Consider the following 18,462-nt stretch of genomic DNA (forward strand, 5'->3'; position numbering starts at 1 on the left):
TTTTCTGAGTTCAGCAAGTGTCTTTAAAAACACTCTCCCTGCAACAAGGCATAAAAACTCTCAGCTGTTCTCATTAATTCTTCAGCAAGAGCACTGACCAGTGGAGACCTTTGGAGCCTCTTGCTTTGGCAGATATTGTGCGTTATGTTCTCAATGGCAACAAGGACATACAGTGCAGCCAGAGATCCAGGGAAAGGATGAGCGATGTCTTGCTGTGATATTGACCTGATTGTTACAGCCTTTTCTCTTTGTGTTGGTATTTTAAGCAGTGGATGCAGCTCTTGGCTCAGAGTGTGGCTTCTGTAATCACCCATCAAATTATTTTAACAAACAAGCTGGCAGCTGCTGAATGAGCCGTAGAACATTCCTTGCCAGTTTGATCCAGATCCGGGGGGGAAGGATAGCTCAGTGGTTTGCTAAACCCAGGGTTGTGGGTTTAGCAAACCCAGGGTTTAGCAAACCTTTAGCAAACCCAGGGTTGTGGGTTTAGCAAAACCCAGGGTTGTGGGTTTTGCTAAACCCAGGGTTGTGAGCTCAGTGCTTCAGATTGAGTTGTAGGGACTCAGTCTGTAGGGACTCAGTCTGGAAAATGAGCTGCGCTGAATCGTTAGCAAAAACAGCCCTTTCACCAACTAGCTACCTGGACTGGGGCTAATCCCACCAGCTTGGTTGTTCATTATGGCTGTTTGAATTTAGTTGGTTGAAGTAGCCTATCCTTGTTTGTGGGGTATCTAGAAAAGAGATCTGAGCAGCCTCCAGCTTGGTCACTGCTAAATTCCCACTATATTTATTCTTAATTTCCTTTGGCAGATGTTCTAACATCTCAAACAATTTCCTTTCTGACCTCTTCGTGCATCTAGTTAACTCTTCCCTGATATGGGAGGATGACTTACTAAGCTGCTTCACTTCTATCAAGAGGCGTCCGCTGAAAGACTGCCCCAATCCAGCTGATCCTAACCTCGTCACATTGCTAGGGATGGATACAAATTGGATATGAAACTGGGTAAAACCCACAGACAGTCATTTGATTGTGGGAGATCTTCCAGCCAGGGAGCTGTTTTGGGTGAGATCAGTTGTCTTAAGAGAAGGGACACACTCCTCATAGAGAGGGTAAGCAGAGTCCACGCTGACCCACTTTACAAGTAGGGGACTAACAAATTCAGCCCTGTTCCACCAGATGTAGGATGATAATGGCTGGTACGTGCCAATATGCTTCCACAGCATAGCTGGGTACTTGGCTTGAGCATCTGTGTTGCATTTTTACTGAGCCCGTCAAACAGGGAGGTGCTTTCTAGAAAACACATAGCCTGTGTTAGGGTAATCGCTGGATCTGCAGGATGGAATGTGGAGAATGCCACTGTCTGCTGTAAGTCCCTGCAAAGCAAGTTCAGCTAATGCTGGCCACTGCAGTACGTCAGTGAAGATTAAACATCTTCAGTTCTTTTTTCCCCCCCGCCCCCAAAGGTGGGGATCCCACCCCAGGTCTTTGTAACATTTTTCTCACCTGACCATGTATACTCTACGGGCCCCATGGAGGTGGGCAAGGATTAGACAAGGCAGGTCACTTAATATAAAGGGATTTATTTGACATAGACAAAATTATTTCCTCCATTCTCTCCTCCCCAGGCATAAGAGAGGGTGAGACAGATGATCCAAAATTTAGAAATGTCTTGTATTAATATCTAGCTTTCCCTGTTAGGAGCTTAATCCTAGCAGGCGGGTCACAGCTGGAGAAGTGTTCAGGGAGGTGATGGGTGTGAAGATTAGCCTGATGCTGTCTGAGAAGGTGAAGTGTACCTGTCCCTGGTTGGGGGGGGGGGGTGGGAGGGGGAAGAGACATGTACTAATCGCTCCATGAAAGTGTCGTCACGCAATTGCTGCAATTAAGTAGGTAATGTCCAGACTGGCCGACTTCTTGAAAATCCCCCTTTCTAATCTGTAATTTAACAGCATGATTTAGATCCCAGTCATCTTATTGTGTGCGCCCTTATATAACAGCAATCGGCAATGACCTTGTTCCAGCTTGTTTTGCTATCCTATGATGCACCGCTCCTGGCTGAGCTGGGCGGGGGGAGGAGATGATAAAAGGGCCCAGTCAACCATGTGTAACAGTCTCTCTCGTGTCAATGCAGCGCATTCCGCCTGTCATACCCCATCGCATTGGGTTAGAGAGGGACAAGCAAGTGCAGCCAGTGAGGTGGAAATTGCTGTCTGGGAACCACTTGCTGGAAGTCTCATAAGCCAGGGTGACTGGTAAACTGCTAAGGTGGATTCTGCTCCTGGCCTGGGAGGATGCCTTCTACCCTTTCAGCCTCAGTTCCTACTGTATATATATATGTCCAACCTGTGGGAATGAGTCTTGTCTTTTGTGTCCCACAGGGCCCGAGTCGGATCTCACTGCTGTGTAAAGTGGGACACCTCCCCCTGAAGTTTAGAATCCGGCCTCCCATATGGAAGTAGGTTCCCCAACCTTCTGTCATGAGCTCTGGTAGAGCTGCAGGGAGATGGTCTAGCCTTTCATTTAGTGGCTTAGGGAAGGGTGGAGCATGGACAGGTGCTGGGGTGGTCAGCGAACAGGGTAGGACTTTGCAATAAAATCCATTGGCCCAAACTGGTGTAACTCCAAGAGAAACTCTGGAAGGGGTGTGACAGGTATGTTTGCTTCACCTACTCAAGGACTCTGGACAGCAACAACAGTGAGGCTAGGAAAAGCGGGACGGGCCAGAGAGCATGTACCGAGCGCTCCCTTTCAAGCCAGCACAAAGCAAGTTGGGAGGTGCTTCTAGCTACCCTTCTAGCCTGGGTCCAAGAAAGCAGCGTGAGGGAAGCCTGTGACTAACCTTTCACTAAGAAAGGAGGATGTAGCTGACCCTAGTATGAGAGCAGGACTGGAGCATGATGTCACAGAGTAAATACCAGAGCCCAAGACCTAGTCCGCACCACCACCTCAGAGCTGCTGGCATCTCCTTAGATCTAGCGCACTCCATCTACATGGCTGAGCCTCACTCTTCTGGTGGGGTTTTAACCGGGTCGGTCATTTGGCGGACGCTGTAGTAGGACAGACTTAGCCCCATGATAGCCAGGAATAGAGCCAAGTGATTCACCAGACGGTCTTTAGGTTCGGACTCCAGCCCCCCGGCCAGCTGCGTCTAGGAGAGGAGAAAAGGCAGCTTTTCAGAACAGGCGAGGCAGATTGAGGAGAGAGGAACTTGATCGTCTCAGTGCTTGAAGGACAAGGGAAGCTGGTCTCCCATCAACCCCTGTGGGTTGTGAACTTGAATGGATGGCAGGAGTCTATTCAGTGATCTGCGCCAGTTCGAAATGGCTCCAGTTATATCTGTCATGCATGCTTTCCTTTAGCTAGGGGCCTGCTACAGGCGACACCTTTTCTGGTATGCAGACAGCAGGGAACACCAGCTGACCATTCCTGGCTAACGCCCAGTTATGGCCATTCACAGTCACCCCAGGAAATCTTAGAAAGCGTTCTCAGTGCCTAGCTCCCTGAATGACTAGATTTAGTGTGCGAGCGACAGGTGCTATCACTTCTGACCAAGAGGCTGGCTATAAATTCTTCAACTCTGCGGAGTGAGCCCGCTGTGCGGAACCATTGTCTCAGCTCTCGTTAGTGACTGTGCCTCAGATTAACAGCGGATCAGGGTTTCTCTTATGCTCTAGTTGGTGCGGGGGGGGGGGGGTCTGTTTCTCAGCTGCGTTCTCGTTTGGGATGGGGAATCCAGGCCCCTATGGCCCTGAGAGTAGAGTCTGGGTCTGAAATGCAACCTGCCCATTTTGACAACCAGCTCTTCCAAAAGAGCCACTTTCTATGGTGCAGTGTCAGTGGCAAGGCGGAGGAGAACAGACAGACACAGCTTACAACAGTTTTCACGGGAGTGGTTCCGTCCCTTTCAAATGGGGGATGATGGGAACGATAACCAACTGCTGTGCAGGTACTGCCAGTGAAGCCACAACAATGCCCTGTGGGGAAGGCATTACCCTGCACTTTACCAGCTGAAATGCTCAGCGCCACCCCTTACCTGGAGCCATTTAGGCAAACGCCCCTCCATTTGCTCCTGTGAGCAAAGCAGCAGTGTTCCTAGCCTGACACTTGCAATCTGAAACCTGCATACACCTGGTGGGTGATTGCCACTTTCCTCCCCACAAAAAGTTCAGCTATTAGCTCCATCCGTAGAGGGTGAGTGAGACTGTCACTGCATCCTACAGCTAGTTGCTGGCAGAAACGGGAATGGGGCCCAGGAATGCTGACTCCCAGTCCTCTCCTCTAACCATTAGCCCGCGTTTCTTGAGCTGCTCTGAGTTGTCTTCTCTTGCTGGAGCAGTGACTAACCGGGGCAATACAGTGACGGTGCCATGCCTGCCTGTCTCCGTAAGGCTGCGTGCTTGGGATGGACTGAAGGAGGAATCGGCAAACTGGCCTCATCCCAGCCACTGGTATGGACAGCAGAGAGCAATTCCCTCCCCTGTGTGGTGGTGCATGATCAGTGGTCCAGGAACATTCGCTCTTCGCTCACACGTGTCTACACAAAGTGCCCTATGCAGGGCATCACTGCTCAGGTGGCACAGAGTATGCCTGGCACACATCGAGCCAGCGTGGACAGCCTGCCTGTTGCCAGACCTGGCTCAGGATAAGCTGATGAGACGGGCAGGGCAGCCCCCTAAGGGTCAGGGGAACATCTCACATTTTGATTTGCCCCGGCTGGGCAGCGATTACCACTGAGTCTGGATGATTGAGCCCAAGCTGCCTCGGCACAGTGGTGAGCCCCGTACCTGTAAGTACCGTTGTCCACAGAACTATAAGCTGGGAGCTGGAGATGGCTTAGCAGCCTGAACAGCAGGGCTGAGATGTTTGAAATGCCCTGGACCCACAGTCACAAATCACAGCAGGCTCAACTCACTCAGAGGAATTGGCAGCTTAGTGGGTGTGGGACCGTCAAGTCCTGGCTATTCCGTGTGGACATGAACACCCCCCAGGCTCTGTTCAGAAGAGCGGGGAGTTGCTCCAACCTCCTTGATTAAAATTTCCCCTGTGTGGCAATCAGCTGCCTCCCTCTCCCCCAGAAGAGGCTCCGGGGATTCCTCTAAGCACTGAGCTATGGGCTATGGAAATGCCAGATGCTGATCGGGTACAGGACAGGGAGGACTGGTGCACTCGATGAGAACTAACTCTCAGCTTTGTGTCTAAAACACCAAGACAGACATGAGATAAGCAAAGGGATCGACCCTATCAGAGCTACTATACAAAGCACCCCAGGCCCCAGGATTGCTCTGCTTGCTGGACAAGAGAGGGTTCACACCCTGGAACTGGATCCCAGGAAGATCAGTGGGGAATAGGGGGAACAGAGACATTGATAAAGAATCGTGGACTGGCTGGAGCATCCAAGCAAACCAACAGCCCTACTGAGTGGGAGGTAGGTGTTACCTGGAGCAAGCGGAAGTACCCTGGGGTTAAGTGCCTGAGGCGGATGATCATAGCTCCCAGAAGGAAGAGGGGTGGATGTCAGGTGCTGCCCTCTGCTTGTAGTCAGGCAGCTTCACCGACTTGACCGCCTCCGCCTGTAGGAGGAAGATGGGCAAAGCTGAAGATCAGGGAGGCTGTTCAGGAACCGGGTAGCAGAGAACAGTCTCAATCCAGATGAACAGCCGTAAAGACGTGTTCTTTGGCCCATGGAAATCACTGGGAAACAGCCTGCCCCCCTCACTCACCCAACCTGCTCCAGACCAGCGTTTCTCCCCAGCCCAATGGCTGAGCGCTCCATCGTTAGGCCGGGATTAGAACCACATAATTAGTGTTTCCCCTTAGATGCTCCTTCCCAGTCCCCAGCACTGGTACTTATACCCCAAGCTGCAGCTAATGGCTTTTTCCCAGGCTGGGGGTGAGAGGACCATGTGTTTTCCACACGCCATTTTGGGAGGGGAATCCCTATCTAAATTCCCCTTCGCTCTGAACCAGTTCCTGGACCCCAGCCTGTCCTTCCCCCAATAGAAACAATTTCCTCTCATTGCAATGGGGTTGGCTTTCATTGTTGATCACTTACCTGTGTTAGACTCCAGTCCCTGAGTGCCAGGCAGCAAGACTGCCAGGCAGCTGTGTTGTGGCGCTTTTAAATATTACACACACACATACACACACACACGCCCTGATGACGATCCCAACCACAGCCAGCCCCGGGAGCAGCTGTCACAAGAGATCAGCGCCCGTTGCTTCGCCGAACGCATGCGAGAGAGATGCTGAGAGGGAGAGGCATCTGCCGGGCAAGAGAGTGTGTCATACTGTATATATCATTCTGCAATCTCCTCCAGCGCCCACTAAAGAGGGGCCGAGGCACCAAACAGGAGGGAAGCAAAGAATCACACTAGGCACAAGAGAATGGCCGGGGGCTTCGCTCGAAGGTTACGGATCTGGAGAGGTGAGGATGGAAACATCTTACACATACCAATAGGGGGCATTCTTGCCTGGCTGGGATCCAGCTGCCTTGTGGGAAAGGCAGGTGTGAGATGCAGGATGGACTGGAGCTGTGGTTAAAGCACTGGGCTGGGACTTGGCATGGAGTCTGAACCTTATGGTGAGCTGTTGGGGTGGGATACGCCTGTCCAGCTCCCAGTGCATGGAAACTCTCTGATCACGCCACCAAAGCTGAAACTCACTTTCCGCCTCGCCCCAACCCCCTGCTGCATTCCCCATCAGTTCAGCCAGCTGGAGATTATCTCATGAAAACAATCCCAGCAGTGGACTGGGGTCAAATTCACGACAGCAGCAGCCTTAATCTGAGTCAGCAAGGGAAATCCAGAAGCACTGTGGCAGATGCTGATAATCCGGCCTTGCTCCTGGGGAGGAGGGGCAGACAATTGTGGCAGGACAGAAGGAGCTGTGTATGGAAGCCCCGGATTGAAGGAACGTGGAGAGAGCATCTTCCCCTCCAGGCCCAGGAGAGGATGGAGTCTCCAGGTCAAGGTGAGAGCTCATTGGTGATGTGTTTGGGTGGGATTGGGAGGTGCGTGTCCAGAACCGGATGAGCATCAAGAATGAATTCCCCTTTGTCAGCAAAGAGGGAAGCAGCTGAAGACTGAATTCCTCATCCTTCCAATGGGGGGATGGCTTCCGAGAGAGGAGCAGTCAGCATCCCAGCATTGAAAGAACATGGGGCGTGAAGGAGACCATCAGACAGCTCCAAGGGCTCTGGGAAAGGGTGAGGAGCACAGTAGGAGCCAGGGTGGGTGAAGAAAGTGTGCTCTAATGGACTGGACACCAGACGGGGCTCAGACAGACTTCGTGTGTGACCGTGGGCGAGTCACTTGATCTGCAGAGCCCGCATGGTAGTGCCGTGAGCCTTCCTCACAGAGAGAGCTCCGTAGGTGTCTGCGTCACAAAAATCACAACCACACTTGGCGCTAGCGGCTCACTGTGGGTCCGGGCAGCAGAAAGGCCAAGGACTGACTGACAACTCCCCTCTCACCACGTGAGGGGGACACTCCTGAGCAGGCCCAAGGCCTTCCACAGGGCAGGGTGGGAGAAGCTGGGAGGCTATTTCTGCCTATGTGCTATATAGGCTATTTCTGCCAACATAGCCCTCTAGCATAGCATAGACTCAGCCTGCACTGACAGAAGGAGGTTTTTGCTGGTGTAGGATCACCATCTCCCCGAAAGCCCTTAGCTATGGTGCAAAAAGCCCTCTTCCATTGACATAGCAGTGTCTACACTGGAGGTTTTTAGCTACGTTGGTCAGGAATATGGGTTTTCACTCCCCCAGCTGACAGCTATGCTGATAAGTGTGATCAAGCATAGGAAATATCAGCCACCTGTCTCTGTCTGTACTGCACCTTCCACCAGCATCACCTTCCCTTGAGGCGAACTTGTAATAATAAAAGCTAGTACTTCTCATCAAAGGACGTCAGTGTAATCAGCCCCATTTTACAAATGGGGAAGCTGAGACACAGAAAGCTGCCCAAATTCACCCAGCAGCACAGCTCAGCATAGAACTCACCTCTCTGGGGTCCCAGGCTAATGCTTTAGCTGCTGCTCCTCTGAAGAGAAACAAAGAATACAGGCAAAGCCTCCTCTCTGATTAGAAAGGTTTGGAAAACGTCCCTGCAGATACCGGAGTGCGGAGCTGGACCATCAGCCAGAGGCCCAGCCCCTTCTATCCCTGTCTGATCCTCCCTTTGTATTTGCAAAAGCAGAATAAAGCACCTACAGATGCAAAACCTGAGCCCAGAACAATTGCTTTAGGCCAGTTCTCAGACAGGGCTCCCAACCTGCGGTGACGTGGGTGGGGTAAAGCTCCCTGCTGGAGTCAGCATGGCAAGAAATGTGGGTGTCTCCCCATAACGAGGTAAGAAATGTGCCAGCTAAAACGGCTGAAAGCAAATCGCCTATTGGCATGTCCTCAGGAGGCTCCTAGGGCGTGATGCCCTGTAGCGATGGGCTGTCGGGGGGTTTCTGTTCCAGGGCTAGTTCCTATGGAGCTAGATTATTAAAGGTATTTAGCTGCTAAAAATCTGGCCCTAAAGGACTAAGAGCCACGGTTCTAAAGCATCTGTGAAATGGGCTCCCTTTGCCATGGTTTGTATTAGTGGAGCCTAGCGGCCTCGGCCAAGATCAGGGCTTGTTTGTGCTGTGACCCGGAGAAAGAGACAGCCCTGCGCCGAAGAGCTTGCCATTGAAATAGACAAAGGGCAGACAAAATTGTTGTGAGTCCCATTTGACAGGTGGAGAACCCGGAGACATGGAGGGAGGAGGTGACAAGGTCACGCAGGGGAGTCTGTGGCAGATCTGGGAGCCGGAATCCCAGCCCAGGGCCTTACCTACAAGACCATCTTTCTGTTCTGGGGAACTGGTGCCCTCTACCCATGAGGAACCCCCACCACAAGAGGGTATTTATGGTGATTTCACCCCCTCCTCCGTTCCTCACCTGACTACAAACAAAGCTCTCCTCCTCCCCCTGCAGATCTCACCCCACGTGCACGCTACAAACAATCTGCGCTCTGCCCTGCAGTATCTGCAGCACCACCAACCACACAGGAGGGAAGATACTGCTGGATGAGTGCTCAAGGGGTCTGTAGATGAATTCCTAGAGGAGTCATGTGGCTCTTCCAGCCTGGATCCAGTCAGCGACTGGCGCTGGCGGCAACAGCCGGATCCTGCAAAACCTTTGGGGAGCTGAGCTGACTTCAGTGGGGCCTGCTCAGGTGAGGAAGGTCGATTTGCCTGGGAGAGGCTTTGCAGAGTCAGGTGCATCTCTGTTGGCGCATCTTGCAAGCTGACCTGCCCCTTCGTTCAGCAGAGAAGCAACGTTTTCCAAAAGGTAAAAGAACAGAAAAAGTGAGCAATTCTCCTTTCCTCTGTGGGACTCCCGGGCTGGCCTGCAGAGCTCTGAACGGGGCTGTGGAGCTGCTAAGGGGAAAAGCTTCCCCCCCATCCCCCCTGTAACTAAGAGATCTGGAGACCACCAAGGCAAAGAGCAGAGTGAGTGGGTGGGGGGTGAGGCATTCCTGGGGGCAGGGAACTCACCGGGGAGGGTGTGTACATGTGGGAGAGGACTTGACAAGATAGGGGAGTTCTTGTACTGTGGGGGTGGGGGAGGTGCTGGAGAACAAAGTCGAGTATTTTGCAGACATGATCTAGGGACTGTCATTGACTGGCACAGCCAGGATGAAGCCTGTACACCTGGGAAATAGGCAAGTATTATGGCTATTTATAGAGGGGGAAACTGAGGCACGGAGCAGGTGAGTGATTTTCCCAAGGTTGAAGAGGAAATCATTGTCAGAGCAGGGATTAGCATTCCTGGCACCCAGTCCTGTGCTCTCATCAGGCCTCTTTCCTCAGCGGAGATCCTGCCTCCGAGGGGGCTGTAGAACAAAGAACCCAGTGAGGATCTGGGGACGGGTGATAAAGGTGGAGGCTACGTGCACTGCCGAGGAGGGTGTGTAGTGGGGGAGGAATGCGCAGTGTCTAGGGTCCTAGGAAAGAGGTAACACGCCAGCCCCTTGAACCTGTGCTGCAGAGGGGAGGCTAGACCAAGCGTCACTACTCAGCTCCATGTTGCAGCCCTCCAATTGGAACTCCCAGTGCAATTAGGAGGCTTGGACTCCGGGGAGCGCTGCTTCCACAGAACCAAACACTGGCCACAGAAATGATTCAGGTCTGTCCCAATGCTTCAGCTAGAGAGTGGATTTAACATTTACTTTGTCCTCCGCTGTCATGCTTCACTAGGATTGCAAAACACTTTTCAAGCAGATACAAACATCTCCTCGCAACGCCGCGTGAGGTGGGCAAGTATAATTATCCCTGTTGTATAGATGGGGAAACTGAGGCACAGAGGGGTGAGTTGGCCAAATTCATATTGGTGCCAGGAACAGACGTCGTATCTCCTGGTTGACCAGTCCTAGTGCCCTAACCACTACACCAGGCTACCTCTCCTTTCCTCACTGGTATGTTTGGTTTTAGATAACCTTATATTTTAAAATGCACCAGCCCCAGGATCCTTGCAGGGCCCCCCTCTTGCTCCTGGGCAGGGAATAGCAGCAAACAGGTTACATTGGTTTCCTTTGGAATCAAGGGTTTGACCTAGAAGTATGAGCAAAGAGTCTGCAAGCCAGGTCCGTCAGAGCTGTCTCCCGCAAAGGGGAATCCAGAACAGTCACGCTAAGTCTGAGCAAGAATCCTTGGGTCTGGGTCGTCCTTGGGATTGTCCAGCTTAAACCTGGTCTCCTCACCAGCCACCTCATGGCAGCTTTGTGTTAGAGGCAGAATTTCATTGGCCTTTTGTCCATTGAGTGACAAGTTTCTTTTGTGATGGGAAGATTTGGGTCTAAGTTCTCTGAAGTGGCCTCTGATTTTGGACACCTGACATGAGATTCTTCATGCCTGATGTTCCCATAGTGGGGAGGGGAGGGGAGAACAGTACTGGGAGGGGGAATGTAATCCGTTGCATGTAGGGTGACCAGATGTCCCGATTTTATAGGGACAGTCTCGATTTTGGAGTCTTTTTCTTATATAGGCTCCTATTACCCCCCCACCCCTGTCCCGATTTTTCACATTCGCTGTCTGGTCATCCAGAGACATCGCCGCCAAAATGCCGCTGAATTTCAGCGGCATTTCGGTGGATGCTCAACTGCCGACCAGGACGTGGGTGCGTGGTGCCCGCAGGCACCGAGTTGGAGACCCCTGGCGTACTCAGTTGCATAAATACAAAATGGGAAATGACTGTCTAGGGAGGACCACTGCAGAAAAGAGCTGGAGATTATAGTGGATCACAAATTAAATAGGAGTCAGCACTGTAACACTGTTGCAAAAAAAGCAAACATCATTCTGGGTTGTATGAGCAGGAGTGTTGAAAGCAAGATACGAGAAGTAATGCTTCTGCTCTATGCCGCGCTGATAGGGCCTCAACTGGAGTACGGTGTCCTGGTCTGGGCACCGCACTGCACAAATTGGAGAAAGTGCAGAGGAGAGCAACAAAAATTATGAAAGGTCTAGAAAACATGATCTCCATGGAAATATTGACAAAATTGTTTAGTCTGGAGAAGAGAAGACCGAGGGAGGACATAACAGTCATCATGTATATAAAGATTGTTATAAAGAGGAGGGTGATGAGTTTTTCTCCTTATCTAGTGAGGACAGGCCAAGAAATAATGGGCTTACATTACAGCAAGGGAGGTTTAGATTGGACATTAGGAAAAACTTCTTAACTGACAAGGTAGTTAAGCACTGGCACAAATTAGCTAGGGAGGCTGTGGAATATCTGTCACTGGAGGTTTTTAAGAACAGGTTAGACCAGTGATAAGAGCCATGGTAGTGGGAATTCATTGTTTCATTTACTATTTATATATATATATGATTCTCGCAGCAAAATGACTGACTCAGTATTATTATTTTATCACCTACAGTTGGTTAATAACATAGTAAAAGCATCCTGATTGGTTAAGAACTTAGATTGTTTAATAATTAAATCACACAGTGTTTTAATATCATGTGCTGCAAAGAGCCGCAGGAGACCCATTAAAGAGCCGCTTGCAGCTTGTGAGCCTCACTGGGTTAGACAAATACCTGTCAGGGATGGTCTAGGTCAGTGGTTCTTAAACTGGGGTGCACATACCCTCTGGGGCTGCGAGATGCCCTTTCTGGGGTGGGGGTGAGACATGCCAGATTCTTTTTAGAAGGTAAATCATCAAAAACACAAATGAAGCACAGGCACGTAAGTTCAACTACTTTGTTTCATCAAACCTATGTATTTAGTAACATTATACATTTTTTAACAATTACTATAATATACAAACAAAAAATATATCTAGGTTTAAGGGGTGCGAGAACATATTTTGATTTTTGGTAGGGGGTGCGAGAACATATTTTGAGAACCAAAGGGGGGGTGCAGGCTGCAGTAAAGGTTAAGAACCACTAGTCTAGGTGATACTTAATCCTGCTTCAGTGCAGGGCATAGGGCAAGATGATGTGTCGAGGACCCTTCCAGTCCCACATTTCTAAGATTCTGTGCTCTCCAAGTATTTACCAAGGTGAATCCATTTTAGAGAGAGGGAAGCTGAGGCTAAATGACGTGCCCATGGTCACGTGCTGAGACAGTGGCTGGGTATAGAATCCAGAAGTTTCTGTTTGCCAGCCTCTGCGTGAACGGGTAGGACACGCTCCCCGGATGATATCAGTCAGCAAGGACGGTGTTTGCTTTAATATTTAGAGTGAGAATGCAATGGTTAGCCGCTCTCTGTAAGTAATAATACTTTGTATTTTTACAACACATTCCGTGTAAGGATCTCAAACCACTTTACAGACTTAAACTCCCCCTGGGATGAGCTGGTAGGTCAGTTGTACTTATTCTCATTTTACAAGTGGGGAAACTGAGGCACAAAATGTCACTGGTGAGCATGTCTTACAGGTGTCGGAGCTGCAGAGGCTACTTGTGACAACCCCTGCTCAGGGACCTTGCTTCTTTAGCTCGAGTTGTAGCCACTCCTGCTTTTAGCTCCGCAAATCCTCCTTTTGGTGCCAGGCCGGTCAGCCGAGATAGCAGGTGTTGTGTTAGCGACTCGCCCATGATCAGATGTGGAATCTGGTGGAATTTGGAGCTCCTAGCACCCAGTCCTGCCCTCTGCCCACTAGGGAACACTCCCTCATTGGCCAGGGCCGAGGAAAACAACCTCCTGTGGGTCTGTGCCTTTAAGAGAGTCAGGAGACAGCCTGGGGGATTGGGTGTGTAAGCCTGTTGAATCAATGAAACTAGGGGGGGTTGGAAGCTGGGCAGAGCTCTGAGCTGGGTTGCTAAGAGCTTGGAATTTCCCGTGGGGAGGGGAGCAAGGGTCCTCCAGAGGGGGCGGGCCTCTCCCTGCTGAGCGACAGGCAGCTGCACCAACCCCAGAGCCGGCTGGGAGTTACCTGGTGGGGCTGCCTCAGCTCAGGTGTGTCCGGGAGTCCTGCCCCTGAACAGACTTTCCGGGAACAGAGCTGGGCATGGAGCCCATCGGCGCCTGGAGCCCTGGGCAGGTGGTGCAGTGGCTGAGAGGTGAGTGGGGAGAGTCTAGGGCTGGCCAGAGGCTGGCAGAGTTTGTATGGGGGGGTGTGGGGTGCTGAAAGCCATTGACCCAAACTGGAACGTAAACCCTGTCTTTGATTTAAACCACTTCAAACCAGGGGGTGTGGTAGCACCCATAGTTCCAGCCCCTATGGCCAGGGGGTGCACTCCAGCCCCTAGGGCGGGCAGGGGGGCTGCCAGCTCCCAGGGCAGAGTCTGCGCTGGCAGGAGGAGCTGTGCAAGTGCTGCTGGGAGCAGGAGCGACTGAAACCTGGGGGCTCTGGCAGAGGCGGGTTAGACTCATGCTGGCATGGCATGGCTGGGCACAGCCCGGATCTGCCCTGGGAAGGAGAGACATTCCTGGGGGAGGATATACAGTCCAGTGCAGGGAAGTACACATACTGGTGGGGGTGGATATGCAGCCCCATGGGGACTTGCCAGTAGGGAGGAAGCAGATCTGGCAGCCAGGGAAGGTAACTGGTGTTACACATTAGGTGGGATGGGGAAGAAGGTAGATCAGTGGCTGTGTTCTCCTAGTCTCTGGACAAGGGGCCAATCAGTGAAATAGGAAGGGGACAAACTCAAAACCTACGCAAGGAAATATTTTTTCTCACAGCACGTATCTAGACGGTGGAACTCATTGCCACAGGATGCGTCTGAGGCCAAAACCTCAGCAAGACTCCAAAGGGGTTTGGATGCATTTGGTGGATAACAAGAATGTCTGGAGTTAGATGAGTTAATGCTATTCTGGAAGGGCTGTTAAAACTCATGCTTCAGGGCTTAAGCCCTGGTGAAGGCAAGAGGACAGGAAGGCCTGGCAGAGCTGTCAGCAGAGGGGGAATCCAGGCTGAGGTCTGGACATGGGCGATCTGGGAGCAGCTGCGATTTTCCCCTTTCAGGCCTGGACAAGGCACTGCAGCAGTATCCCTTTGAGACGTGGTCCCTGACTGGGAACGATTTGCTGCAGCTGTCCTATCAGCACTTGGAGGAACTGGGCCTGAGGCGTGTTGGCCATCAGGAGCTCATTCTGGAAGCTGTGGAACAGCTGTGTGCGCTGGTGAGTGAGTGGCTGTGAGGCTGGAGCGAGGCCCTCTCCCAATCTCCAGCACCGCCTGTGGTGAGCGACGGTGTCTGACCTGCAGCCTTGCTTCCCAGATGGAGGGAGCTCTGGGATCCAGGGGATGGGTGGGTCAGGGATCCTGGTCCCCCACCCAGCAGTTTCAGGGAGCAGTGCAGAGTTGTGGGATGTCTGCCACCCTCAGCCTTCGTTCTGAGCTGCTCCAGGGCTGGCGCCTCTCTCCTCTGCTTAGTTAGTTTGGATTGTTCTCCCAGAACTATGAGCTGGAGACCACGAGCCTGGGGACGCTGACAGAGAAGCTGCAGCAAGTCGCTCGGACCACCCAGACCCTCATCCTGAGCCGCAGGAAGGTGACCGTCTATGATGGAGAGGCCATCAAGATGCCCTCCCCGGACCTCCTGGCCTGCGTCGCTGAGCTGATCACGGCGGCCAAGGGGCTCTTCTCCTGGCTCAACAGGTACTTGCTCCCCCAGTCTGCAGAGGCCAGGGAAAGCACATGGGGAGGCTGGAAGGCCAGGGCTACATAAGGAGGGATCCCACATGATAAGGAAGGGGATCACTGAATGGCACAGGGAGGAAGCTACAGGCCTTCTGTGTCTGTGGGGTTTGCACACACAGTCTTTGCAGAGACAGAAAGAGACGCCAGACCAGTGCTGCCAGGACTGGATGCAAGGCAGCCAGTGTCTCCCTGGCCAGAGGAGGATGGTCTGTTAGCCCAGAGGGACAAGGCGCCACTCAGTGACGGGGGATGGGAGGGCGGTGCTATGACCACACTGTTCTTGGTGATGGTGAAAACAGCAGCATGCCAGCCCGGAGCCTTGTGTGCAGAGAACGGGCACAGCATGGGCAGTGGCTGGACAAGGATCCCCTGCCCGTGTGCTTCTGCCTTGGAGGGACCCCCTGTTGCGGCCAGAGGGGAGTTCCATCTCCACAGCCTGCTCACTCCTTTGCTGAGGTGGCTCTATGGGGTGTGAACAAGATCGAGACTCCCACCTTGTTCCACACAGGCCACTGAGCGCCTGTAGCTGCCCGCTGCAGGCGATGAGCTCTGTGTCCTAGCGTCAGCTGCTTGGGCCAGCTGGGGCCCCTTCAGAAAGCACCATAAAACCCTGGAAGATTCTTCGCTTGCGTTAAGGCCCTGGCCCAAGGGGAGGAGGGTGCCTCAATTAACTTGAGGCTCATTGGGCCCTCTCCTTTCCTGCCTTCCTTTGACCTGACGACTGTCTCACTCCCACACTTCACAGGTATCTCTTCTCTCACCTGAATGATTATCCAGCCAGCCGGGACATTGTCTCACTCTGCGGAGAGCTGGCCCAGATCCTGCAGAAGGTCAGTAATGAGGGTTTTAAAAATCCCAAGAAACCAAAGCCAGACTGTGGCAGGGTTGGCGTGTTTGTGTGTTACCCCCTGAGATATGCAGGGGGCCTGTGGATAAGGGCGACGTCTCTTCAGTACTCGTGTCATGCCGGGGTGTCTCATGACCTAGGAAGTGAGAGAAGGAGGGGCAGAAAAGGAGGGCTGTCCAGATACCATGGTGATGGGCACAATATAAGGATTGACCGACACCCACATGCCGCGCACACGTTTTTCTCACTAGCAAACGATCAGTGAGATGTTTCCCAAAACCTCATCAGGATCTCCCCCCTCCAGAATGTTTCCCCTTGTCTGACGAATACCCCCACATCCCAGGAGAGTGTGAGCTCGTAGCAGGACTGGGCAATCAATTTCTTTGTTATTTCAATTCAAAACATTTTCTCATAGTCTCGGCAACCCTGGACGCTGTCAATTTAACCATTGTTTTAAAACGGTGTTACTAGCCCCTTGGATTTTAAAGCTTTTCTTTCTCATACTCTTAATTTGTCCCTCGTTGTTTGTGCATCTTCCTCAGCTCCGAGAATGAAAATTGCTTGTGTCTGTTGCTCAAAGTCAGTTGCATTTTGGGGCAGTCCCCTGCTGCAGTGTTTTGTTACTAACGCTTCCGGCAGATGTTGTTTAATAATGTGTGTTTTCATTACAATTTAAATCTGTGCTGGAGACCTTCCTGTTGCTCTTATTGTGTCCATACATCTAAACGTTGGGCCTTTTCTGAACAGACAAGTGAACCTTGTACTGGTTATATAGTATATATTTTTCAAGGATAAAGCCGAGAGTATTGATAGACCAGCCCAATGTCCAATTTGGAGCTTGTCACTTATAGGGAACCCAACTATATCCTTCTGCATTATGATTCTGAGCCGTGCAATATGGTTCATTTCGTAGGCAAACCATTTGTCCTTCTGAAGTGTTTTTACTGGACGTGGGGCACTGCCCCCTCTGGCAGGGATGGGTTAGCGGGTAGCTGAGTCAGATGAATGTATATTGGTGGAAGACTGTTTAAAAGACGGAACCTGACTGGAGATTATAAACTGTCAGATGATGGAGCAGAGAACCATACCCTGCCTTTCAATAGCACCTTTCCCCTACAGTTCTCAAAGTGCTTTACAAACCCGAATGAAGCACTGTTAAATAAGTCAGGGTCACCCACACGTGTATATGGGGAAACTGAGGCACAGAGATGAACTGACTTGCACAATGTATCAGGGCTAAAATGCCTGAATCCTGGCTCCGAGACTCCTGCTCTCACCACTAGACTCATGTCTATAAGCAAGTCGCTGCTGGCAGGGGGGAGGGGCTGTCGGAGGGCTGGTATTTGAGTCATGGGAAGGAGTGCTGTTAACCACCTTCGTCCTCCAGTCCTCTGTTTGCTAGTCTTCTGCAGTGCTTCTTCATCTTGGATTTGCTGGTTGCAAGATGGTAAAAGCAGACTCAGGTCTCGACATGGCTTCTAGCCAGCAATGCCTTTGTAGTCCACAGTGTTCTGACTCCTCTAACACCTCCTTGGACCCCAGCAGGGCTCTCCAGCTAGAGTAGACGGTTATCAGCAATAGGTACGAGTGCTGCCAGTTCAAATCCTAGGCATGCGCCTTGCCTTCAAGAACCCAATTTAGGGGCAAGTCCATGGGGAGCGTGGGGAGCCCATCAAGGAAGGGTCAGGGAGGGACTGAAGGTTTTAGTGTAGCAAGCACTCTGTGAAGGCTTCCTGGAGCGAGGTCTGGAAGTGGGGAGACCACGCTTTGCCTAGGGCATGTGCGATCTGGTCACCTGAGCCCATGTCAGTATCTATCTCCGGAACGGCCGCGCTTTACAGAAAGGTTATGGCAGTGATTCAAAGCTGGCCAAAGGGGTGCGTGTATCTGGGCTGCCCGGGGAAGGCTGGGTGCCTCTGAGGTGCTGCCCAGGGGGAAGTGGGCAATAGGAGATGAGAGCCATGGGTGGGTGCAGCCGCGATCGGACCCTCGGCTTGGCACAGCTCAGTCAGCTGCAAAGAGGGGAAGGGAAAGAGAAAATGACCAGTGTGTGAGCAGGGAAGGGACCAGGAGATAAACAACATCAAAGGGGGGGTGGGGAACTGTTCTTTATATAACCCTGTGATTCACCCTTTGGGATCAGGTTCCGGGCTGGGGGGAGCTCAGTTGTCCATGAGACTCAGCTGAGCGAAAGTCTCTCTCCTCCCGAACGGGCTGAACCAGAGATTCGGGAGCGGCTGCTTGGCTGAGCCACAGGTACTAGGAGCTAATCGTTCCCTGAAGATCCTGGCCTGCTCAGGGGGGAATGCAGAGTCCAGGGCACCGGCAGGAGAGGGCGCGTCTGGAATGGGCTCTGGGGGAGGCTTCTCCGGCTTTGGAAACAGGGTCTGGAAGCGAGGAAGGGAAGGGTAGCTGTGAGGTGGGGGAGGGGAGATTGTGACATGGAGAGAGATGGAAAAGGAGACACAGGGAACCCTTAATGGCTTGTAAATGAGGGGGG

The 18,462-nt window shown here is 52.0% G+C and overlaps 1 protein-coding gene across 2 annotated transcripts in view; it reads left to right on the forward strand.

The window, feature by feature from the left end:
- Positions 1-9,330: 9,330 nt before the first annotated feature.
- CNKSR1 (connector enhancer of kinase suppressor of Ras 1) overlaps positions 9,331-18,462 on the forward strand; it is a 28,666-nt gene continuing 19,534 nt past the window's right edge. Inside the window, exons 1-4 of one of the 2 annotated variants that reach the window (XM_032802825.2) lie at positions 9,331-9,481; positions 14,438-14,595; positions 14,871-15,073; positions 15,861-15,945. In XM_032802825.2, the coding sequence (XP_032658716.1) occupies positions 14,997-15,073; positions 15,861-15,945 (162 nt within the window). In that variant the 5' untranslated portion in view covers positions 9,331-9,481; positions 14,438-14,595; positions 14,871-14,996. Of the gene's footprint in view, positions 9,482-12,309; positions 13,530-14,437; positions 14,596-14,870; positions 15,074-15,860; positions 15,946-18,462 lie in introns of those variants that run through there. The other variant, XM_032802824.2, reaches the window with a different exon arrangement.

This window comes from Chelonoidis abingdonii, chromosome 25, assembly GCF_003597395.2.
Source record: "Chelonoidis abingdonii isolate Lonesome George chromosome 25, CheloAbing_2.0, whole genome shotgun sequence".
NCBI classification, from domain to species: domain Eukaryota; kingdom Metazoa; phylum Chordata; order Testudines; family Testudinidae; genus Chelonoidis; species Chelonoidis abingdonii.